This window comes from Buteo buteo, chromosome 8 (assembly GCF_964188355.1).
Source record: "Buteo buteo chromosome 8, bButBut1.hap1.1, whole genome shotgun sequence".
NCBI classification, from domain to species: domain Eukaryota; kingdom Metazoa; phylum Chordata; class Aves; order Accipitriformes; family Accipitridae; genus Buteo; species Buteo buteo.
In genome coordinates this window covers 45,657,886-45,682,868 of record NC_134178.1, presented here as the reverse complement: position 1 = coordinate 45,682,868, position 24,983 = coordinate 45,657,886, and the positions used below count along the sequence as shown (strand labels likewise).

The 24,983-nt window shown below is 49.2% G+C and overlaps 1 protein-coding gene across 4 annotated transcripts in view; it reads left to right on the top strand.

The window, feature by feature from the left end:
• WARS2 (tryptophanyl tRNA synthetase 2, mitochondrial) overlaps positions 1-12,513 on the top strand; it is a 47,646-nt gene extending 35,133 nt beyond the window's left edge. Inside the window, exons 4-8 of one of the 4 annotated variants that reach the window (XR_012651394.1) lie at positions 267-352; positions 3,002-3,120; positions 5,186-6,833; positions 7,208-10,307; positions 10,869-12,513. Coding sequence is in view for 1 of the 4 variants with exons in the window: in XM_075034478.1 (XP_074890579.1) it covers positions 267-352; positions 3,002-3,120; positions 5,186-5,634 (654 nt within the window). In the remaining 3 variants the exon portion in view is untranslated. Of the gene's footprint in view, positions 1-266; positions 353-3,001; positions 3,121-5,185; positions 7,146-7,207 lie in introns of those variants that run through there. The other 3 variants (XR_012651393.1, XR_012651392.1, XM_075034478.1) reach the window with 3 other exon arrangements.
• Positions 12,514-24,983: the final 12,470 nt, after the last annotated feature.

Here is a 24,983-nt window from a genome sequence, read left to right as displayed (position 1 = left end):
TCATTAGTAAGATTACAAACAGAAAGAAAACACAAGCCTACATTTTCTCCTCACTACAATATCAGAACAGTGGAGGGAAAGTCATGAATATAGGACACAAAATGGGATGTGTGCATTCACAAGGAGTGGATTTTACATGGCACACTTTTCTCTAGAGTTACACAATAAGTTACTCAAATGAGTTGGAATTCTAATTAATTAAAATCAAAGACTTTGATACTGTTAACTAAAAGTGTGATTCCTGTCTGTTTTTCTTTTGCAAACAGATGAAGCGTGCCAGCCAGAATAACGAAGGAACTGTTGGTTTGTTGACTTACCCTGTGCTTCAAGCAGCAGATATTTTGCTGTACAAGTAAGAGGCAGAATGTGAGCCCATGGGCAATGTCTGTTCAGCTGCATTAGAATAAATGTTCGTCAGGTCAACATGCTAACTTATTAAGTGGGGGAGCTGGGTGTGATTAGATCAGAAGATTGGAAATGGATGACAGCTTTTTGCCTCTCAAGTGGCTGGTTGAAATCTAGCCTGTTTTGAAAGCAGCTCACAGGGCTGTAAAGAGAAAAAGCTGGTCACTTCAGAATAATTCTTAAGGAATTATAAGACATTGATGTTTAATTATACATATTACACATTCACACACACACTTTTTAAGTAGTTATGCTTTATTTTATGCAGTGTACTGTAGCGATACTTAAACTGGCTGTATAGAGTATACCCCTGTTAGTGTGGGATTCTGTGTAGGCCTGTTGATACTGATAAAAAAAGTGAATAATAATTTACTGCACCTTGTGGCACTCAGGCTAGTTCAGTTTTCTCTGTGGTGGACTATGTGGTGCAATGCAAACACATCCTGATGATGGACTGGTGACTCAGCATGCCTAAGTTTGTAGCCTAGCTGATAGAACTTGTAGTGCATTGTCGTGACTGGTCGTATTTCATAGTATGTTTTAAACTGTCTCAATAAGTAAATGTTAGAGACAATGCAGTACGTATTATTTTTATGTTCCAAGCATACGTACTTTGTGGAATTGTTCTGAAGTGAAGTTGTGAATATTTGTTGGGACAGAGAAGTAATACAGAACTATGAGGACAGAGACTTTAGGAGGACAGAATGACCAAGATTAGCCAGTTGTTAACCCAGAAAAATGTATCCAGAGAAATTTATTCCTAAGTGATCATTAGTAGGGGAAAACAGTGATGTTTAGAAGACCAATAGATGGTATTTCTAATTCACTTGAATTTTAACTGAAAATAATGGGAAGCAAGCAAAAGTCAGAATGAATTTGAATATTAAAATGATCTTCTAAGCAGTGAGTCATGTTTGATTGTCAAGCAGTATTTAAGGGTAAAATTTAGACAACTTTATGAAAAATCACCTGGCTTTGATTGAGCTCAACCATGTATGTCTCTTCCATCTCTAATAAGATCATGTGATTCATCATCCCTTAGTGAAGCCTGTGGTTTGTTTGCTACCATGTGTATTAACAGCAGGCTGTCCAGACAGAACACAAAACAAGGAAGTGAAAGAGAAACAACATCTCTGAAGAAATCTGACATAGTATCTTTAATAAGAAATGTTTTAATGTAAAAACATAATCAAGGAAACAAGAATCAGGGAGAAATGGAAACACGGGAAGGGAGCAGCAGTCATGAGGAAGAATTAAGAGCTGGAGGAAAGGGAGAAACAGTACTAATTCAGATGAACCAAGGATCAAAGAGACAGGAAAATGGACAGAAGGTAAATATATGACAGAAAGGAATAAAAATAGCACCAGGACAGAAATATTAAAAAACCAGCAAGGAAAAAGGCGAAGAATCATGCAGAGTCATTTATAAAGACAACATGTTTTCTGTTTAATGGCAAACTTTATGAATATGGAACCATTCTGGCATATGGAAACATTTCTTCTGACCTGCTTAAAGTATATTGATTACGGTAACTGATTTTCTTTCTGTTAGTTGTAGGCCACTGTGATTTCCTATTGGCTACTGTAACTGTTTTTAGGTTGCCTTGCTGACTGTTTGGTGGGGAATAAAGGTGGACAAATTGATTCCTGGATGTCAGCCCAGTAATTCAGAATCGGAAAGAAGGAGTACCGTGTTGAACTGAAATTTTCTGGGAGCTTAAAAGATGCATAGTGAACTTTCTTACGCTGGAGCATATCCAGGATTCAGAGCTGAATACCCCACAAGCCTTAGAAAAAAATCCGCTGGGAGAAGGGAGAGTAATCAAAAGCTGGCAAGACTTCAAGTCTGCCTCATCTAAAAGATTCATACATTTTTAGCGAGTATGATTAACTGTGGGAAAGAATCGCCAGGGGAAGTAATGGATTCTTCACCTCCTCATGTCCTCTGATGCAGATTGTGTTTTCCTCCAGAACTGCATTCAAGCTGTTGAGTTCAATACAGAAGATCAAATGATCCTTTGATGCTAACAGTTCTAATCTATGAATGATAACTCTTGTAGCAATAGAGGCACTGGCCCACATGATATTTATACAGTGGTGACCCACGAGGAAGAACCACTCTCTTCTTTCCTTCCCTTGATAAATCCACAGTACTAATTTCTCGACAACAGTTATGTTTTCCTGAGACTTGACAAAGCAAGGTGCTTGCGCTTTATGCCTTGCAGATCTTTCTTACTTTGTTCGCACACTGTAACACGTGCTCTTTGATCTCTAAAGAGACAGCAGGAGATGCTACAAAAACCTTTCTCTGAGCTGAGTTTAGTGATTTGCTCTTATTGGTATCTTTACCATATATGTTTTCGTGAAGGGTTATTTTTGCCCTTGGAGATGTGCTTCAGTTTAGCACAAAAAGCAGACTCATCCTAGGATACAGTCAGTTTGGGATCTTGTTCCCACAGCACCTATATCTAGCTGGGACTGAGTGTTTGGCTCAGTCTGGCCCTCGGTCATGGCAGAAGCTGTGACAGTCTTGAGTAACATTTCAGCAGAACCAGAGAGCTTTGCTGAGTTTCCTGTATCTGTCTTTTATTAAAAGGTCGACACATGTTCCCGTTGGAGAAGATCAAGTCCTGCACCTGGAACTAGCCCAAGATATAGCACAACATTTCAACAAGAAATATGGAGAATTCTTTCCTGTGCCCAAAGCCATTTTAAGTGAGCTGGTCTTGGTTATTTTTTTTTCTTCTCCCTTAACTGCAGTTCAAGGTTGAAGATGGATTTAAATATTGTGGAGATAGTTTCAGGGACCAAGAAAAGGGAGCAAACTGATGCTAAGGGAGTGGAAGATTAAAAACTGACAACAAGAGACTAGAGGCTGTGAAATTGAACTCGCAAGATAGACATAAGGCTTTACAAATCCCTGGTAGAGGAATGTATGTGACGTCTGGTATTCTAGTCCAGGGGGCCAGATGCACTCTGCTGCTGCCAGTCAGCCTTGCTCTCTCAGAGTATTGGACCTTTTAAGAGTCGGGTCTCTGCTCCACGTTGCTAGTTCAGGAGATACGCAAGCAACAAGACAAGAGACCTCTAGCAAGCAGAATTCTTCAGTGTCTGAATGGTAGATGTTTACATTAAGCATGCTAAACAGCGTGTAGGTTTATTGGTACAGTGCTCAAAAATCTTTTAAGTGTGTTTAATATATACTTGCGTATTTCTGTAAGGGCCTCTTATAGAGCTTAGACTTCCCATTTTTGATCTTGGACTCAGGGAGACTTATATGGAAAACCTTCTCAGCCATTTTTGAGCTATAAGGTCATAGGCCGGGGGGTGAGGAGGAGTCAGATGGCACGAATGGCACGTTTGTTAAGAAACGTGAAGAATTGGGTAAGGAAGAAGCATTGCATCTTTGTTGTAAGTAATGTAGAGGAATGCACAGCAGAGACCTTCGCCCCCAAAAGGGCAAGGAGCCCTCACCTTAGAAAAGACAGGCAGTAATAAACCTTTCTCAATTTTCAAGCCTCAGTGACAAAAATGGTGTTAGACCCAGAGTGGAGCTTAGAGAATACTAGGTACTGCAAGCTCTTCAGTTTCTAATGAACAATTAAATACTAAGCACTGTGATGAAGAGCTGAGTGTAGCCTATGATGCAGGTGAGGCTGTTTCCCAGGAAATAAAAAGCTCAATTTGGGGGGGGGGGGGCGGGGAGAACCAAACCTTTTCAATTCCCTGATGAAAAGCATACCTTCATAAGTTCACAAGTGTATGCAAACCAATGAGATATCCTAGACGAATGGAGGAGTTAAGGACCTATTCAGACTCACTAGCTGTAGGCAGTTAGATTACCTGGACTACTTCAAATTTACAGGAAAGAGACAGACTCTTCCAAAAGATGGTTCAGAACAGAGCACTTTCTGGGGCAGTCTGAATTGTACCCTGGAAGAACACTTATCCTTTCACTGAGTACACAGGCCATCTAGGAGGCGTATGCAAGTAATTTAGTTGGCTGTCTTAGGTGTCTAAAAAACAAGTGGTGTGAGTACTTCCTAGATCAGTGGTACTTTGTGTACTCCATGAACGATGTTTCTTGGTGAAAGACTGAAACAGTTTGGGTTGATGCTGTTAAAGAAAGTACTTTGCAATATTCCCCTAATGCTACTATTCTATTTCATGTACCCACATATATCTTAGTAGTTTGTACAATACCCACACCTTTCTTATCTGAACAGTGCTTTCCCTCTAACAGACCTGGTTAGTGTTCAGTTGGGGAATTTTTATTAACCGTCTTTATTGATGTTTAGGAGAATAACCAAGAGATTTGGGGTGGAAGAGTTTCCTAAAGTAAGGAGATTAGCTGTTCTGAGATTCTTTTTTACTGGGGGATTTAACCTGTTTCTCCACTGTTACAGAACCTGTTAGTAATGTGCAGTCCATGCTCTCTAGATAACTTGTCTCCAGTGCCAGGAATACAAGGGAAGAGAAAGTCTGGGGGGAAAATCAGCATGTAGCCACAGAAAATATTGGGAAGTGTCCCAGCAGAAGTTTCTGCTTAGCGAGAAGGAGAGAAATGGAGCGGGTTTTCATTTTGTTTATGGGAGGAGAAAGGTGGCTTAGAAGGACAGGAAGGACATAAGGACTAGAGGAGCGTACATGATTGTGCTCACAACTCATTTTTAAGCAAGGATAAACAGAGAGCTTCATCTTGCTGCTAAGTGTTCTTAGCAATTGTCATAAGAAACCATTGTCTATGTGTGTTCAGAATTATTCCTCTTTTTTTTTTAAGGTACAACAAAGAAAATAAAATCTCTCAGAGATCCAACAGTGAAGATGTCCAAGTCAGACCCACAGAAGTTAGCTACTGTTAACATAGCAGACAGCCCTGACGAAATAGTGCTGAAATTCCGCAAAGCTGTAACTGACTTTACCTCTGAGGTGACCTTTGACCCAGACGGTCGCCCTGGTGTCTCCAATCTGGTGTCCATTCATGCCGCAGTAACCGGGCTTAGCATCAAAGAAGTGCTGCACCAATCTGCTGGTCTCGACACGGCTCACTACAAAATGGTAGTAGCAGAGTCAGTTATTCAAAGATTTGCACCTATCAGGAATGAAATCAAGAAACTCCAGGAAGACAAATCCCATCTGATGAAGGTTTTAGAAGATGGAGCAGAGAAAGCCAAAGAACTGGCTGCCCCCATCTATCAAGAAATAAGACGACTGGTGGGATTTCAGTAGAAACTGCTGAGTAGTTGCGAGGACTTTTGTTTCCTGGGACAGACATTTTATTATTTGTATCTTCTTAATCATTTTGGTTTGAAACAAAACGTTTTTTTCCTGGAAAATCCAAGTAGAACATTGAAGGTGTTTGCATTAAAAAATGTGCACGAAGCCAGATATTTCCAGTGGGACCAGCACTGAGCTTTTCTGGATAGTCAAAGAGGGAGGGCGGAAGCAATCACAATCACAATTCATGAAGAAATCACACAAAAGCAGAATACCAGGTTGCCCAAATGGGGTTTTGGGTTTCTCCATAGACCGCTGCAAGAAGCTGAGGTATAGGCGAGGTGATCAGAATCTAGCAGAAAGATTTGTAAACTTCTCAAGAACATCCTTAGCTGTGCATGTGATCTTGTTACAGATGAACAACTCATCCCATTGGTAGTTATTCAGCTTCGACACGGTGATTGAATGTGTTTGTGGATAACGAGCATAAAAGCACAGGCTTACAAATCAAAATGCTCAGGGTGATGAAGAGAGAACTTGCTGCTTCTCCCTCTTGCGTCTTCAAACTCAGTGTGATTTTGTATCTGAACCTAGTTTGTGTGAAGTGAGTCAGTGTGTCTTACACATATGGTTATCCGTTCTCTAAAACTCACTGTGACTGCTGTGCTAGATGGCCTCTTTGATAGTCACTCCAAAGAATCCAAGAGTGGACTTGAATTTCCCTTCTGCCACCTGTGCCATCCTGCTGGTCAGGTCTAAGGTACTTCAGTGAGAAAAGACATGTGCTTCAGCTGCTCCTATTCCACCTGCCGTTCAGTTTAGCAGGGAGCTCCAGGATTTCCAGTTCAGCATCAAGTCTAGGAGTCCTTTAGAAAAGGTGCAAAGGAAAAGATGTAATCCTGTGTGAAAAAAAAATTAGGTTGATAAATCGGAGAACTTTCTGTAAAATATACAAAATTACTTGTTTAGAAAATTGTGCTGAGGTCAGGGCCGGAATGGGATTAAATAGATCTTTATGAACTCTCGCTACTGAGTCTCAAGAAAGCTCAGTGATGGGAGAATGGTGTTAGTCTGTGCTGATCTTAGGCCTCACAAGACCCACAGACTGGGACCCATGGACCACAGCATTTGTTGGGGAACGCGTGGCAAAGGGCAGTTGCCAAAAGGAGACACCCTCTTCTGAAGAGGGGAGAAGTAGTACATGTTAAAAGGTAATGAAAGCCCTACTGCTCCTGTGCCAGCATATTTAAGTATATCATTGCACTTAATGGTGCTGTGTTTGAAATTGCTATACTGTAATGTAAATTGAGTTCATCCTGTACTCCAGCAGCTCATAACCATTACATAGCTATGGCATTTGTCGTGAAGGATAGCAGTCTTATGTGACTGAGTTAGTAAAACTGGGGGGGGTTCTATGTAGTGCAGTTGTTTGTTTGTGTTTTTAAAAAAAAAAAAACTATTTAGTTTTAAATTTAGTTGATGATCATAGTGAGGTGATTCAGAAAGATTTATTTAATTTTGCAAAACAAGAAGTTGTGGACTGAGCGTCTGCGAATCTGTACTGAGACCTGTATTTATTTGTTAGGGATCTGAAGAAGAGAACTGCCATGCAAGAACTTGATGATGACAGAGTTTCTAAAGTTAGTCAAGACTAGAGAAGCAGAGTGGATGGAGACAGAATGGTGGGAAACCAAACTCGGTGTAGACAAGTCCAAGGTAATGTCCTCTGGAAAGAATACGTGTATTCAAAAATAGTCCCTGGTTCCAAATTAGCTGCAGTGGATTAGGAAAGGGCACAGTTATAACTGTGCATGTTCAGGTAGTTTTACAAAACTTTTGTCAGTGTTTAACAGCTACATTAGTCTGCATGGGAACTAAGACAGAAAAGTAAGGCACACATTTACTGCTGCTTACTGACTTGGCATAAAGTGTTCTCTGTGACACTTTAACATGGGTTGATTTCTGTAAAAGTCTCATAATAGGTTCCTTAAGAGAAGCTAACACAGCACTCATGGAGATGCCAGAAATCTTTAATGTATCTAGTTTCTACCTGTTCCTTTTTTTCACTAGCAAAGATAGGAGCATGTATTCTACAGACAAATCATAGATTCAGGGTGTCTTTATGTTTCTGATGCTCAAATCACCTAACGTACAGGGTTGGCATTCAACACACCTCCTTTGTAGTGAAAAGGAAATAAGAGTATTCATATGTCTTCAATACAGTTTATTAAAAAAAAGTGGGGAGGGGGTGACATCAACAGGCAGTTCTGGCTCGTTACCCAAACTGTTCTGAGCACTCTTAAAACTTAGATTTTTTTTCAGAAAATCACATAGGTGAAGCAGGAAGAAAAGCTTCCAAAGAGCCCTTTTTTCGGGGTAAGGGTTTAATTCATTACATATTTAGCAGTGTTTCAATCAAATTTACTATTTTCTTTCTTTTTAATTCAAGAATAGATTGGGGTTTTCCCCTTCCCTTTCCCCTATCAGTCAAACAAATCTTAACTTGCCTGACCTTCAAGTAAGGAAATATGCCTGTTTTTCGTCTTCAGGAAAGTGAAACGTGTGAAATGAGTATGTTCACCTACTGATTGTTGGCTTAGCTTTTTATTTTAGTAGCTCCTGTGGAGGAATTCTCAAAATAAAAGCTGCGTCTGCCCAGTGAAATAATCCCAATTCCACTAACAACCAGGATCACTAGAGTTCCCTGAGAGGAGAGAGCTGTAATGTAGAAGTTTGCAGGTTTCTGCTGCCTATTTCAGTTTTCTTAGAGTGTGGCTTTTCTGGGAAGTTAACCACCTTGGTATTCAGGTTAAGAGTCTAGCTGGGCCTAGCCTGGCTGCCTCTTTGCATTCCTTGAGCCATTTACTTGGCATCTGGGATGAGTTTGTCAGGCAGAAGCTGAGCTTGAAGCAATGTGTGCTCACTGCTGTCAGTGAGCAAAGGTCTCTGCTCTTCTACCTCCCCGTTTCCTCTTCAGAACACTTTTGTAAGCACCCATTCTGGATGGTGTACTGTGGCAGTGTTTACTTTAGCAAAGTAGTGCAGATGAGTTAGAGCAGCTTTTTAGAGAACAGTTGTTGGAGAAGGCTTGATGCTATGAATTTCAGAAGGATTGGTTTCCCACTAAGTCTAGTATGGTGTGCCAGGATTTTACTGTTTGTTTACATCTGGAGTGCAGTAGGTGCACTTCTGAAACGCGTTTTCATGTTTGGTTTCATCCAGTTCATATTCCCTGAGACTTCTCTGTGGTACTTGCTGAAGTGCAGTTAGTGGGTATGGTGGCGAGTTTCTGCAGAAGCACACTCATGATCCCAACCACAGTGCTAGTGTAGACATGCCCCATGGTGCTGTGGAAGTCGTTGTAAGGTGTTCTTCCAGGACTGGATGGGAAAGAGATCCAATCACATCTTTCCTAGTTGAAGAAAGAAGAGTTGAAAGGTGGAGAGGTATCCTCACCCCTTGCTGTGTTGCTCTTTTTTTCAGCTTCCTTTTCTTCAGCGATCCTTTTATTTGAATATGTGCAGTAATTTGTGTCTTAGTTTCAAAATCTCCTCTTCTCCCATTCCTGTATGTTTAGTGCATCTGAGGTACATACGTAGTGGTTGGGATCTGCAGTATTGGACCTAGCATCTCCAGGTAACTGAAGAAATTCACTTACCTTTAGAGATAAATATCAGCTCCGCAGTGAATAACTTACTAAGATCTGACTAAAACATTTATACACTTGAGACATTTGTCTTTGCGGCCAATGGTTCCTAGGAAGTCATCATCGCTTATCAGAAGACGCTGATAGTGAGTCTCAGTTCTGTGCTCCCAATTTAGAACACAGAATTTACTAGGCATTTTAGATGCAGGAGCAATGTTTTTTTCAGCAGAGACTCCAGATGATGACCGGCCTCATAAATTAACTGTGGCACTGCTCCAGCATACATCCATGCCTTAAATAACTGGAGTTTATGTATATTGTACATTATACTGGAATTTGTTTGTAACTCTTAAAGATGTGATTGAAGTATACTTAATTTTCAAACACCACAATCTGCGTTCTCAGATTCTCCAGAAGGCTTTGTGCATAGTTCTGATTCAGCGTCTGTTTATCTACAAACAATTCAAGCAAAACTCCTTAGCAGGGTTATGGTTGCCTCCATTAAAGGTTAGGGAGTTCATACGAGTGAGCTGAAAGCTTAAGGGCAGTGAAATGGGATCCTTTGGGACAGACCTGCGTCTAAATGTTTTGGGACTATAGGTTATCAGAGCAAATACTGCTGATGAAAGCCTTTATGTCAGCTTACGTAGGAACTCTGCATCTGATTTGTTGAGGACTGTTCTATAACATGAAACGGTAACTTTTCTGGTCTCTACAGTTTGCTAGATGATTGTGTCAGCAGAAATGTGTTTGGAAACCCTTAGCCAAAGCCAAATCTAATCCTCAGTTCCAAAGCCTTTGGATGTTTTCCCAAAATGGGATTTCCCAAAACAGCTTGTTGTTTTTGATAAGCTACAATACCAACTTCAGTAGTTGCTGTAGGATCAGTAAGAGCCAAAGGTCCATTCCAAATGACTCATTCATATTTTTCATTACTGCTCTGATGTGCATTCTACTTATCCATGTGGGTCAAGGATCATGACAAAACTCAAGAGAGGATCTGTGTGTGCTTCTGGCAATAGCAACAATATGGACGCAGGTAGGTCTGAGTCTTGAATCTAATGAGCATGCTCTTTCAGTGGTCCAGCTTGGTTAGATTTATGTTCAGAACAACAGACAGCTCTTTCACCTGTACTGATGTCTCTGCATTTGAGTTCCTGGATGCTGCCTACCTGTTTGTTTATGACTGATTGCTTCACAGAGAGAATGAGACTAGCATGCTAGCATAGGGAGTCTACTGGAAAAGGTTTTCTCTTCAGGAAAGGTGTTATGTGTTCTTGCCAGGAAAACAAAATCCCTCTTTCTGCTGTATTGGACTATCTAATTTCCTTTAAATGGTTTGATCTGTTCCTTCTTTCTGGGTAAATTTGGCAATAATAATTATGCTGCAAGAAGAATGTCACTTTATTTTGTAGTCAAAAGTCTTGGAAGGACCCAAGCATCTCCTCTCATCATCTCAGAAGTCCCTTACATTGTGGGACTTTACTAGTTGCATGAGCCAGTTTCAGGGAGAATGCTGCAGCAAAACTGTGATCTTCTGTGACACTCATTGATCTAATCACAGCTTTTGTGTTTTCGTTTGGTTTTTTTAACTCACTAGGTTGTGAGAGAAGACTTTTGTTAAACATGAATTTCCGACCAAGCTTTCTATTGCATAGTCCTTTGGTGACCAAATGCCAGCTGAAATAATGGAAAATTCTCTTTATTGTCACAAAAGATTCTGTGCTGATGCCCACTGTCTTTTCTTTGTGTTTTGTTGGTTGTGCTAATGGTCATATTGTGGAAGCTCTGACAGAAAAGTATTTATTTTGTTTTGTGCCAATGAAAAATCATTCTACCTGCAACAGTCTCATATTATTATGCAAATGGCAGATTCCTTGATCATTTTGCTTTTGGGCAGCAGCTTTGGTTTCACAGTTATTTTATATAAACCCAAATGCCAGCCTCCTGCACTGAGGGATAAGCACATGTGCCCAGTTACAATTAAACTGTTTAACATCTGGGAAGATATTTTGCTACTGTGGTAGATTGCTGTCACAGAACACCGTGACTGAGGATGAGATTATCCACTACATGAGTGGTCTCGTGCTGCCTGTGGACGTGAAACTAAGCACTGAGCTTAATGTCTGTTGTGCTGTCGTGCTCTCAGCACTCCAACGTGGCTGTGAGACAGGAACAGCAAATCTATGCCACACCAGAAGGCTCGATCGGTTCCAGATGTGCTATGTTTGGTGTATCTGCAAGATGAAATGTCAGAACAAGAGTTCCAGCACCGAAATGTTTAAAAGTTATTAAATGTTTGGTAGTAACAGCATGCTTGTAAAAGGCTGGGTATGATAGCATGGTCATAGTCTCATTCATATGGCCGACATGAGAAGTCACATGGCTGTATGTGATGGTGGAGTAAAGCAAGCCATCTGCTTCCTCAATACAATCAATGTAAAGACAGTATGAGTCTAATTAGAAGGGTTAATGGATTAACCCTTACAGGTGGGAAGCAACAGCTTATGGCAGAGCAAGGTGGTACTAGATCTCTCTTGTTGTCCTGAACCATTCTGAAACAAGATGCTTACAGGTCAGGTAGGGACTTCAGGTCGTACAAAGCACAGGCAAGATCCTGCATGGAAAGTGTCACTTGTCCCACATGCTGTTTTATCTACGACTCATCCATCAACGTGAAATGATGGTCACGTGGCGATAAGACTAATGAAACTTCTGTCAGAAACATTGGATGTATGTTCTCTGCTATCTTTGGTGAAAACTTCTTTCTGATGCCCCAGCATTTATAGAAACATCTTGTTAAGCTAAATGCAGATGAAACTTATCAAAACAAGGCTACTCTCTGGCATTACCCAGAGTTTCTGGTGTAGGTGGTCTCTGGCTTCATTCACCCTGTTTACCGTCATGTTTCCTTCCCTAAAGCACATCCCTCTCAGAGTGAAGTAAAATCTTGTATGTTCAGTGTTGTGAGACTGACTTTTTATTGTGACTGGAAACAGTTGTTCAGATGTATTTCAAGACTCTCTTTGTGGTGTTTGCTGAATGAATAACAAAGATCTCAATAAGTGCCTCTTGAGTACTCAAGCCAAGAAGGATCTTTCTGAGTGGGCTGGAGCTTGGTTTGCCCACACTTATTCCTTCCCAGCCTGTCTGGCAGATGTTCCTACAGTGAGAATGGGAAAAAGCAATTTTCTGTTTAGGCTTGTGGGCCAAATGTAAGTTCAGGGTGGCACTGTGGCATCCATTCTTTTTAGGCAACCCCCATCAACTTTCTGTTACTGACATAAGTGCTTGCAAACCCCAAAACTGAAGTTGTGTGGATATTCGGGGGGGGAGGGGGGGGGGAAGGGTGGGTATTTACCTTACAGTAGCTGTGGTTCTTCAAGACTTGTTATCCACATGTGCTGTGTCCTGCCTTCCATCTGTTCTGACCAGAAAGTTACTCCTGAGATTCTTACTCTTAAATATAGGTTCCACTGTTTTCTTGCAACAAGAAGCAAGGTGTGCGGAGTGAATGCTGGGCTTCAATGGCTGTGTCTCTTAAAAGAATCCAGTCAAACATTCCTGGGGCATATGTGGAATCCATGTTGCCAAGGCATCTCAAAGGGCCACAGTTTAACTGTAGTTTTGATGCACAGAAAGCTCCTCCCCGTCACATCAAGAGCACTTCTCAAGAAGTGCTGGAGTTACTGGCTAGTCGCAGGCTGAATGCAGTGGATGTGAACGGCTAAACCCATTTCTTTCTCAGAGCTAGTGCGTTCGCTAGGCATGCACGTTGGCAGCCGAGGAAGAAGGGCCTTCATGGACCTTGGGAAAAAGTTGGTTGGGAGAGGATTACTGCTGCCATTGAGACAACTGATCTAAGCTGCGACACTCCTGACTTATGTTCAGCAACATGAACCCCCTAGAAGGAAGCTGAGAAGTGGATGAATTTACTATGTGGGCTGCATGAAGGCTGCAGGTTGCGTGGTGTTGGCGTGACCTGTTGGGAAAGTATCATTTTGGTGTTTGATAACCATCGGAGAAACAGCTCAGGGATGTGCTGGGATTCTAAAGATCTTGGATTCAGGTGTGTTGCTGGCTTCTATGTGGGAGCAGGTTGTTCTGGCTCCACTTGAAGATGAAATGTGCTTTTGCAGGAGGCTTCTTTCTAATGGGCTTAATTCCTACAGAAAAACAGTGGTGTTAAAATAGACTTCAGAGTTAACAATATATGTGTATAAAAAAAAACAGCAAAATTGGGGTGGTGAGCACCACTGCTTTTTTAATCCATTTTGCTTACAAGCATCATCACATGCTGGCAGGGATAGAAACTCCACTTTTTTCTTCTTTCAGCCAGCAAAGTCCTGGCTCAAAGGGCTTCACTCTACTCTCTGCTCGCCTTTGAGGAGATGGATTAGCTGAAGCGTGAATGTCGTCTTTGTGGTTTATGAGGATGTTTCGGTAGATGATGAGTGGGTTGTCAAGGGAGATCTCTGGGTGGCCTGAGAAGGTTTAATGGATGCTGGAAGGTTGGGGGGCCAGGGGGTGTTTTAGTTCTCTTTAGTTTAAAAAGTGTAATGTGTCTGCAGCTGAGGATCAGCAGCTGAGAATTAAAATAAATAGAGAAGATTTCCTATCAGCTTTGTAGAATGTTTTGCTACAGCTTCATAAAAAGCAACAAAATGTGCATCAGCAAGGCCGTTTTGGTCTGTTGTTTGTAATCTGATTTGGGTCTTTGTTGTCTGCCTTGCAGTTTTCTGTTCCCTTAGTATTATTTCTGCAGGAAGAGTTTTGCTCCTTGGTTAAGCAAAGAAAATCTAAAAATATGGTTTACCTTCTGTTTCTTCGATGGCTTTGAGCAACTTGCTTAACTGTGCTTTGCCTCAGTTTCCTTTGCTATAAAATGAGGCGTAGGAGACTTCATTACACAGGTATTGGGAGGCTGAACTAATATTTGCTAAGCATTTTGAGCCTTCCAGTTGAAGATGCCCTCACTTGGCGCTGAGTTACAGTATTTCTTCCTGAGATGCTCTATTAGTGGTGCTTGTGGCATGAATAAACATAGTGAAACGTGCTGGAGGGCAGACAGTTCAATCCAGGGTAATAAATAACGGATCCAATGAAAGCGTCAAAAGTTGTCTGCTTCGCAGAAACCTGTAGGCTATTGCTTTCTAACTTGATACTTTTTGTTCTGCTGCAAAATGCTTGGAAATATCCTGAAAGAAACTTACACTACGCTTTCTACCGCAGCTCCTTAATCTTTGTCTCTTCCTTGCAGCCTGAAAGTGAGGGCCTCTGGCAAGGATCTAATATCAAAAGAAGGGTAATGCCACTACAGGGAGGGGAAAAATAATTACTAAATTTCCTGAATAGTAAACAGTTTGGGTTGGGTTTTTTAGGGGTTTGGGTTTTTTTTTTAAGGAGCTGGTCCCTCTGCTCCTTTGCCCCTCGCTCTACTGGTGGGTGTCTCTAGGGTGGGATGCCCCCGCCAGCCCTTATCGCAACCCGCTCCCCCCTCCCCACCCCCCAAAACAGCAGCCAAGGGAGAGAAGAAGTTTGCCGGGGAAAACGTCCCCGGCGTTCCACAGCGGTGGGGAGCGTTGTTCACCCTCCGTGGGTGGGAAGGAGCTTCCCCTCTGCGGGGGTCCCCAGCGTCGTGTGTGTATGTGTGTGTGTCCCACAGTCCCGGCGGGTGGGGGGAGCGCAGTGCGGGGCCGTGCGCGCCAGGGGGCGGCCGTGGGCTCGGGGAGGGCAGAGCAGAGCCCCGGGGTCCCGTGTGTGTGTCCCCGGCTCCTAAAGGACCCCCCCCCGGCACCCCCTCCCCGCCTCAGAAAGCTCCCCCCAGCCCAGGGCGCTGGTTTCCCGCAGGACGGAGGTTGCTTTCGCGCGTGTCCCGCTGCTGTGGCCGGGGCGAGAGGGCTAATCCGAGCTCCACGGGTACAAGGAGAGAACGGAGTTCAGCTTTTCGAATTCAAACTGGTCCCCGCGGGGAGGGAGCCCGGCTCAGGGTGTGTAATTTGCGGGATCGGTCCGGGAGGTCTCCATCAGCTCCGTGCCGCGGCTCCGCGCAGAGGCCGGGCTCTGGGCACCCCCGGAGCCCCCCGAAACGTCAAAAAAAACAAACAAGAGGCGTCTTTGACGCTCAAGTTGCCCGTCAGCCTTTCCGAGCCCCTCGTCCTCTGCCTCCCTCCCTCTGGGACGGTGCTCGCTGAGCAGAGCCCAGCGCTGAAGGCCGGCCCGAGGTGGCGGCGGCCCGGAGGGCTCTTCCTTCGCCCTCCCGGGGATTTGGGAGCAGAGAAGGGGGCAGACCCTGCCCCACCTTCGGGGTAGCGAAGCCCTGCAGCAGGGGAAACGAGAGTGACTCCAAGCTCCTCTCGGTCCGTCCCCCTCCCGGCGATTTCTTCCCCAGCGTTTTTCCCTCAAGCGAGCGGGAGGCTGGGGAGGATTTCAGTGGCCGGGTGGTTGGAAAGCGTACGGGAGGGGATGGAGATGAATTTGCTGAGCCCTCCCCGCTCCCCTAAGCACGAAACCTACGAGCCGAGCCGAAGATTGGCCCGAGCCGTCCCCTCCGTAACGTGGGGAGGGAGGGAGAAGCGTGCCGCGCTCCCGGGAAACCTTCCCTGGCTTTGTTTTCCAGAGGGGGCGATAGGATCGACAGGGCAAAATACACCTGATCCCGCTCCTGGCAGCGAGGACAGAACGAACGTATCGGCAGATAAAGCCGCCCGCCGCCTTTTGTTGCAGTACGAGCTGCGATATACACGACCTTTTATCCTCTTGGCTTTTAGTCGTTCCCCTCTGCCGGGGTTACCTAAATACACCTTCGAAACGAGAGCAGGGGCGTGGGGTTCGGAAAGCCACGTCCCATCCCGGCCGTGTATCCCAACCTCGAACCCCTCGCGGACTTGCGAGGCGATGGAAAACCCGGCGGGGCCGGGGCCCTCCGCCTCCCCGGAGCGGTGCGAGAGCCGCGGGGCGACGGGAGAGGCGGTGGAGGAGAGGGGCTAACCCGGAGCCGTGCTCCTCGGGCCCCAAATTCGGGGGTGGGCTGTGTCCCCATCCCAGGGGCTTTGGGGGGGGGGGGGCGCTTAAAGCAAGGCAACGGTCGCCTTCATCCGATTTCGGCCAAAGCCGGCGTGTTTTGCTGAGGCAGGGAATAAATCTGCGAGTTGCCGAGCGCCCCGTCATGTAACGTTCCCCGCAGCTGGAGCTCTTGGGGATGAGCGAGAGGTTAAACTCCACGTGAAAATACCCCGGAGACAACGTGCGTGGGGGAGGCGGGGGAGGCAGCAGCGGCGGACCGCAGCGCTCTTTCTTTTCAAGCGTCTCAGCGGGGAAAATTGCGGCAGCTTCCCTGCGACGAAAACCAATTTAGGGGAGAAAAGAAGACGGCAAACAATTAGAGCGTCGATGCGTTGCGAGAAACGAAGCCTTGAGCGCCCGGCACCGTTCCGCGCAGGGCACGGCGTTAGTCGCCGTGGCTCAGTCCCGCTGATCGTTTTTAGCCTTTTCTCCTCAAAGCCCGGCGGGTCCCGCCGATCTCCCCGCCGCTTCGGCGGAGGCTCCGGCTGCTGGAGTGCGGTACCGAGGGCGGGCAGAGCATCGCTCCTGCGGCTCGGAGCGGCCGGGCTCTGCCCCCCCCGCCCCTCCCGGTGCTCCCCCCGGGCCGGGGGTCTCCGCTCCCGGCTTCTCCCGGAGTCCCGGGGGTCAGCCCCGCCGAGCGGCTTCTCTGCCTCTTATTTCAGGAGACTCGGGCGCCTGCCTCGGCCGTTCACGTTGCGCCTCGCAAACTTTCCCCAAGCGTTGTTGCGTCCGAAAGAAATTGTTCTAAACAAGCATTTGCCTCCCAAATACGGATAGCGTCTTCCCGGGCTTTCTTTTTAATGACTTCCATCGAATCGATGCTGCAAAGCTCTTTATCTTACAGTGCAATACGGAATGTGGCGTTGTACACATATGGTTTAGTTTTTTCCCCCTAATACTTGCGAGCTGGGCAGCTTTGAGCCGGGAAAGGCATATTTATACGTATTTGACTCCTTCCACATTCTAAGGCGCTGCAGTGGTATAGGTTGGTTTGGGAGATCCGTTTGGGCAGAGAGATTAAACTAAGGCTCGGGCAAATGCACTTGAAAGCGGATTCCGAGGAAGTGAGTCTATCCTTAAGACAGAGCTAAAAATGCCCTGGAAAATCGTTATTGCTGTTGCTGAAAATAGGCTAAGCACGGAGCGATCAATTGCCATGGCAAACACATCAAGAATAAGAGTTAAGATCCCGGGTGAAAGTAAAAAATATAGAAAGGAAAAAATAATAATTAAAAAAAATTTAAAAAGCGAAGGAAGGTAAGGTGTAAAGCCGCTGAGAAAAGAGGATTCGTGCCCAGCCGGGATGGCTGTGGGGTGTGGGTGCAGGCAGGGGCCGCTGACGCGAGGTCTGCCGTGCGGTGCGGGTGTACCCCCCCGGGGAAGGCAGAGAGCAGGCAACGGGGGGGGAAGGTGTCGGGCAGCCCGCAGCCGCGCTCAGGTACGGCCTCCCCCCCCCCCCGAGGCAGCAGGCCGGCCCCCGCTGCCTTTCCCCACCGCCCTGATGGAGCCGGGGGCTCCCCGCCCGGGGGGGGTGGGGGGAGGCGGTTTTGGGAACCCCGCAGCCGGCACAAAATCATGCCGCTGGGGCCCTGAAAATATTAACACATACACACACACACCCCGGCTTGTCCCAGATCCGGGCGGGGAGGGGAGCTGCGAGGGTTCCCCATATCCCAGCTCGGAGCCTGCACCCAGGGGCTCGCCTGCCTCTGTGGGTGGGTGGGTGGGTGGGTGGGAGCGCCCTGGGGGGGGGGGGGGTGGATTAGGCTGCCGTGACTGTGCCCGGTTTCTGTTTGAAGGCATCTAGAAGTGTTGTCTCTAGTCTCCACACGACCCGCTGGCAAGGCAGAGGGGGTGAGTATGAGTGATGTAGCCCCTTGGTTGTGACCCCTCTTTGTGCTGTGTCTGAGCGGCCAGGCCATCTTGTCTAGAGTATGATTTTTATCTTCAGCTGCTCAGGAAGAGTTTACTCCGTGTTCTCCTTCTTGCTCTGAACTTGACAGGGAGGTGTCAGTGCGGTTTTGTTTCATGCAAGGCAGTGCCTGCAAAAGCAGTATGTGCTTCCATCCAAAGAAACAAATCCGAGTGAACTCCACTCTCTGAACTGTGCCACCCCTTTCCAGGCTGAACTCAAGCTCCTTTTCTAACTTGCAAAGTCTGCCTGTGTCCCTCCCTGCCGGTCTGTCCATGTGTCTGTTTGTCTGTCTACCTTTGGGGTTGGGCTTTCTGGGAGAGGCAACCTGGGTCAAGCCAGCGAGTACTCCAGTGTGTGTCCAGTCCTTTAATAGTTTCTTTTGGGTGGGTTTTCCCCCAAGCCCCCCCGAATTCGTTCTTACGTGAGTAATGAGACAAAGAAAGACTCATCTTCTTCCTGAACAGCTAAGGCCCCCAAACCAAAACCCAATCACAGCAGTCAAAATTCAGAGAGCTTCTCTGAAGGAATAGTATTTGTATTTATATTTATATACATGAACATAGACCCGTAAAAAGCTCCCGAGCCGAGCCAGCGTGTAAACGAGGTGTCAGCCCCTGTATTGTGTGGAAAGAGATAACATTCACCTTCTTCTAGATGCATTTGAAATAGGTTACCGGTTTATTGTTGGTTTGGGGTTTTTTTCCTCCAGAAATAGCTGATGCCTGAAATCCTCCCCCCTGCCCCCGGGTATTTCCCCCTTTTCTGCGATGTAGCCGCCGTTGCAAACGGGAGGTGAACGATTTCGAAATCTCGGATCACGGTTAGAGGAGGAGAAGAGTTAACGCCGCCAAGCCAGCTCTGTTTCTGGACAGACGTCTTTTGGAAAATGCCAGTAACGCTGAAGAAAAGGTGCTCTCCGAAAGGACGAGCCGCTCGGCGTTTAGCCCTCAAACCACGGAGGAGGGACGCTCTGCAGCTGCGGAGATCCCGACCCCGAAACGTTTGCTCTGGAGCCATTTACGATGATTATTCGTACCGAGTGCGGGAAGGCTGGAGGGTCGAGCTCTCCCTGCAACTCTTACTCGGGTTTACGGCCGCGAACCGTAAGGGGACCAGGCTGTAAAGCCGAGGTCCTGAGAGCCTCCGCTTTGGCAGGGAAACACCCCGAGAGCTGGTGGGACACCACGATTCCTGGGGTGCCGCCGGGGGTGTCTTCCCCCCGGCCAGGCTTTGGGGTTTGTGCGCCGGGTCGGTCTCTCGGGGCCGGGGAAGTGTTCGCTAAATCGTTTTCCGATGCCGAGGTTAAAACGAAAAGGCGGCCTTGAAGAGTCGCTTACGAGACGCGCCGTGCAAACCTGGAAACTAAAATCGCCGGGGATCAGTCGTGAAACCTAAAGAGGGGATGGGGAGCCTGGAAATCTTTGCGGCAGCAAAGAGAATTGATCGCATAACACCGGCTAGACGGCGTCCGCCCGAGCCCGTGCGTTTAAAAATCAAAACTGGGCGAGGGGGGGGGGACCACGAAGACACGACAAAAACCCCAAGGCGAAAACCAGATAAGAACGCAGCTGCAGTAAAAGCGGGTCCCGTTAAGACCCGCACCGCAGAGGCCGACCCGCCTGCCCGGTGTCAGGGCGGAGGGAGGACGATGTGACCCAGATGTGTCACATCTGCCGGCGGGACCTTCGCCCGGGTCCACCGCGGCCACGAAGCGGAGCTGAGGGTCGGGCAGCTCCGTGCCGTGGGCCGTGGGAGGGGAAGGTCTGTCCCCCGGGGGCAGACCTGCGACTAAAGGCCCGGAGGCCCTGCCCCGGGTGTGAACTGCTTTGTCGCTCCTGGTGACCCTGCTCGGCCCTTTTTTTCGGTGCTGGAGGAGAGAGTCGGAGCTGCTCTTGTTTGCCCGAGCAGAAGGCAAAGCGCGGCGATTTCTCCTCCGCGGCTCTCTGGGTGACTCCTTCTCCCTCCCTGCTTTTACACGCTTGTCCACTAACTTTCAAAACTTGGCGAAGGTTTCTGTTTTCCCGGGCCACCAGGTACGTCTCCTGACACTGAAGAGTGGCGATCGGCTTTTCCCCTTTCGCAGGAAACCGCCCAGCCCGTGGGGGGTTTCTTCTCCCCTGCTCCAAGTTCAAAGGCACGGCCCCGGAGTCGTTAAGGGGACAAAAGGGACAAGTGCGGGGGAGGCGGAGGGTCGGGAGAGCCGAAGCCTTAGAGCCTCTGCGGGCTCGTCCTTCTCGGCCTCGGCAATTCGCTGCGGGCATCGCCCCGTCCTGAGGACCCGAGGGGGGGCTTAGGGGACCCGGGGGGGGGAGGGAAATGTCACGGTATTTCTCTTTGGAAACGCTAAAGAGAGGGCACCGAGGGCTCCCGCAGAAGTGGCCCCGGCGGGGAGCGGGGCTTGAGGAGAGCGCGGTTTCCCCACCCGCTCTCTTCTCCCTTCTTGGGATCCGTGATCCCCAGGGTCCCGGGGCAGGCATGTCCCTCCTGCTGATGAAGGGCACAAACATTTCTCGGCCGCTCCCGGGGACCTGCCTCTCTCCATCCCCTGTCAGCCCCAGGGCGTCTGCTGGTGAAATCTTCCCCTCGCCGCCGCCCTCTGCTCCTTCCCTGCAAGTTCTTGGGTTTCTCTCGGCTGCTGTGTTCGACGGGGCATGTGCTGGGTTGTTAGAAGCCTCTATAAAAGAATAAAGCCTTAGTGGCAGCCCGAGCCTGAAACTCGTTTCCCTACACGTTATAACACAGTCCGCAGACGCCGTTTAGTAGCGATGGGATTGGGGCTAGTAGAAAGACGAGGCTTGTATTATTATTTCTATTTGATGGAAAGAAGAAAGCCGTGTAAGGTGTTTCCTGTCTACTTGAGATTTTGTACGGCCCTTTAGGCAGGTTATTTCTTTGGAAAACAGCCACGGAGCCCATTGTCTTTATCTGATGCTTGAAAGATCGGGGAGGAGAGGAAGGAGAAAAATCATTGTTAAAAACCACTTTGAAGTTGTGCAACTGTTGCTGCTCCAGTTTTTTTCTCCAGTCTCCAGATGCACCAGAAATCGTTACTTTGATCTCACAAAGCAGCAATTTATATTTTTTAATTTTTTTTTTTCTTTTTTAAAAAAAGGTTGGGTAACTCAGAGCGTAATGGCAAACATGCCGGGAATGAGGTCATCGGGCAGCGCGGGGAGGGCCCGGGGAGGCGCAGGAATGAGGCGGCGGGGAAGGCAGGGGCTTGCGCTCCGAACCAGCCTGCCGGCCGGAACATCTGCTCGGGGCTAGTTTTACATCCCCCCCCCGTCTCTCCCCTCTTCGTTCACAAGGGAAAAGTCTCTGCCAGCGCTCATGGGGCTGGCTGCAGCCTGCGAGGGGACCTGCCCTTCCCTGCGCCTGCCCGGGGCGGGCGGAGGGGCTCGATGCCGCGGGGAGAGGCGCGATACCGCGGGGAGAGGCGCGCACTTGCTAGGGAGCCCCGGGAGCTGTTAAATGCTCGGCTGGGGACGTGGCGAGAGCCAGGACCCGGCGTGGCAGAGGGTCCCGACCCCTTTTCGTGGGAGCAGAGGGGAGATGCGGGGGAGCCCTCGGCTTTCGCTGGGGCATGGCCAAGTCTTTTCGAGCGCTCGCCCCCCAAAATGGCTCGCCCCAGACAAAAATCGCCAGCCTCGCGTCTCTCGCGACGCTCCCAGCTCAGGGTTGCGTGGGCTGGTGTTGCCAAAATCGACCCGACCCGATGCCTGCGCCCGCCGGGGTGGGGGCAGCTCTCTTTCCTCTGCTCCCTCCCGCCCGGAGGCGACTTGGACCGGCGTCCCGGTCCCCACGGTCACGGCCACGGCCGGCCCCGCGGTGATGACAGGGGTAATGCTAAAAGCACCCGGGCGGGAGCAGCTGCCTCCCCGGGAGGACCTGGGGGGTTCCCCGGGCCGCCCCCTCCCTGACCGAGCCACAGCCACCTGCCTAAAGGCTCGACTCCCGAGAGAGCCGCCCGTGCGGAGGTCGGGAGTTTATTTTGCTAAGAAGAATCAAATGCGAGGAAGTTGAGGGGGGACGGACCCGGACCCGAGAGACACCGACCCCATCGCTCTCCCACTGCGAACCAAACAGCGTCGTGTCCCCGGCGTGGGTTGTGTTGAAGCCGGCGTTGAACGCGGGTGATTTTCTTGCTGGGGAATCGCTGCCGCTGCCTGGCTTTTCCCTCCCGAGGGGACCGACTCGGGTCAGCCCGCTGTCCCTACACCCCACGCAGAGCGTGAAGTGGCTCTCTCGGGAGTCCGTCGTGTCCCCGTGGGAATGCTGCCAGAGCCTGCTCCCCCCCCCCCCCCGGCCCCTCCCCGGGTGCCCACTCTGGGGGGAGCTCGGCCCGGGCTCTGCTTTTGTCGTGCCTGGGGGAGCGGAGGATGCGCGGAGGATGCGCCCTTCTCCCTGGCACACGCCAGCGGGAAGGCGAGGTGCCCACGCGGGGACAGGAGAAGATGTGACGGCTAGACACACGGCCGCCTCTCACCGCAGCCTCGGGTCGGGAGCTGCGGGCGGGGAAATCTGGGGTCTCCAAGGGAGGGAGCAGCCCGGTCCCACTAGAAGGGGTCCTCCCCCGAGAAATGGGACCGTGGTGACCCGCGGGTGAGGTGGCGGGATCTGTCGCGACTGTTCAAAACCCGTGTTTTTAAAAGGGGAGAAAGGGGGGGGGGACGGGGACAGAAACGAGATGCTGACACTGAGGAGTCGCAGGGAGACATCAACAATTGGTGCCTATGGACCACATCAAAGGACTGCAGAGCAACAATAAAATGCCTTGAAATACTTCTTAATGCAATGTTTGCATTGGGCAAGTCCACAAGTGACGCCGAATTTGCCATCACAGGGGAAAGAAAGCAGCAGATGAGGAGGTTTAGCCAACATTCCTCTGAAACCCGGCTTTAGACGGAAAAGAGAGGAAGAGAGAGATTTTTATAATCCTGGAAGGCAAGAGCAGAAACCACATCAACGCAGAGCGAGCAAATGCGGCCGGGCAGGATTATCAAGGCACAGGGGGATCTTAACAAATGCACCGATCTGCAGCAATGCATCTGTAAAGAAGAAAACTTCCCATCAGGATCGCCAGGGGGGCATTTTTGAGTCCGAGGCTATTATTGCTCGGCCCTGCGATTTTAAAAGAGGCCACACTTGTCCCCTTTGCGCATCCCCCCCCCCCCCCGGCTGGGGGGGAGGGAATTTGGGGGCACCCACAGCCTGAGGCTCGTCCCGGTCGCTGGAGAGCTTTCCCGTGGTGGGACATCCCGGCACGGCACGGCACGGCTCTCTCACCGATGGGGAAGAAGGGAAAAGGGGGCAAATGTGTGTGCTGGCGAGGGGAAAGCCTCCAGGTTCCGGTCAGTGTCTGCCAAACAAGCAGTCACACTCAGATGAGCGTTTAATTGCTATTGTGTTTTTTGTTTTCCGAAGGCAGAACCCCTATTCCCCCGAGCGCGGCTGCAGTGTGGCACAGGCTGGCTTTGTCTGGTTGCTGTGCGGCCGCTCTGCTCACGCTGGTCCCGCTTGACTGAAGCCCAAAGTCAGGAATACCTGTGTAGCCGCCAGCCACCCACGCACGAAAGAACCGCAGGATGCAGGCGGCTGAACCCCCCCGCCCCACGCAGGGGCAGCGGGTCCGAGCCCACAGCGGGTCTGTCTCCCTCCCTGACGGCTCACCCCCGAGGGGATGAAACCGCTCTGCTCCCCGATATGTGCTGAGCTGCCAGATCCCCTTCCAAATTGGCTTTTGTTGCCCCTTCCTCCCGTGGGCCGGCCGCCGTCCCCTCTCCGCAGCCGGATCTCCCACCTCACCCTCCCGAGCTCCACCGCGGGCGGCCGTGCCAGGCGAGACCCGGCTCCCGGTGCCAGCAAGTGCCTTTCCCAAACCGCTCTGGTTTCACACGAAAACCTTCCCGGTTGTTGCGTCCAGCCCGGGTAACCTCGGGGAAGCGCTCCGCTCCCGGTCTGCCTTCGCTTCGGCTTTACCGAGCCCGGTGTCACGGTCCCGGCCCCGCAAGAGCTCAGGAGTGGGCTCTCATGCTCCCCGGGGGGGTGGGCTGCGAGCTCGGCCCCTCGGGCTCCTCCTCCTCTTCCTCCTCCTCCTCCTCCTCCGGGGATGCCACACGCCGCTCGTTTGACCCTGGGCGACTCCGTGCCCCCTTCCACGGGGACGCGCCGGGGGGAGGGAAAGGCCTTGAGTCGGGGGGGTGGCGGGATGGCGAGAAGATAAATTCACTCCTAGTATCAATATCGCGATAGAGAGTGACCCCGACAAGAGAGCAGCCAGCACCGAGGGCGGGAGCGCGGCGTGGGTGGATGTGTGGGTCTTTGTAGGTTCCGTGCCTTTACTGGGAATTACTGGGATGGGCTGTGGGGGGGTCGAGAAGGCCGCGCCGTGGGGGGGGGGATAAAGGTTCGGCTAGATCAGGGGGTGCCCCACGGCGGCATCGCCCGTCACCCTCCGTGCGATTCCGAACTTTCCATCTTCCAGCCGGGGAACAAAACCCTGCGAGGCGGACAGGGCGTTGGGCAAACGTGGGGCCAGTCCTCCCGGGACGGCCCAACATTTCGTCCTGGCATAACCCAGTCTCCGGCAGCTTTACGGTTACTAGAAACAGTATTAGAAACTAATAAAAGCTCGTTTAATAATGAATCTGGGTAAATTCCGGGCGCGGAGCAAGAGCGGGCGAGGTTTGCGGTGGGGAAGGGGCCCGGCGGACGATGGCTGGTTTCTGGGGACAG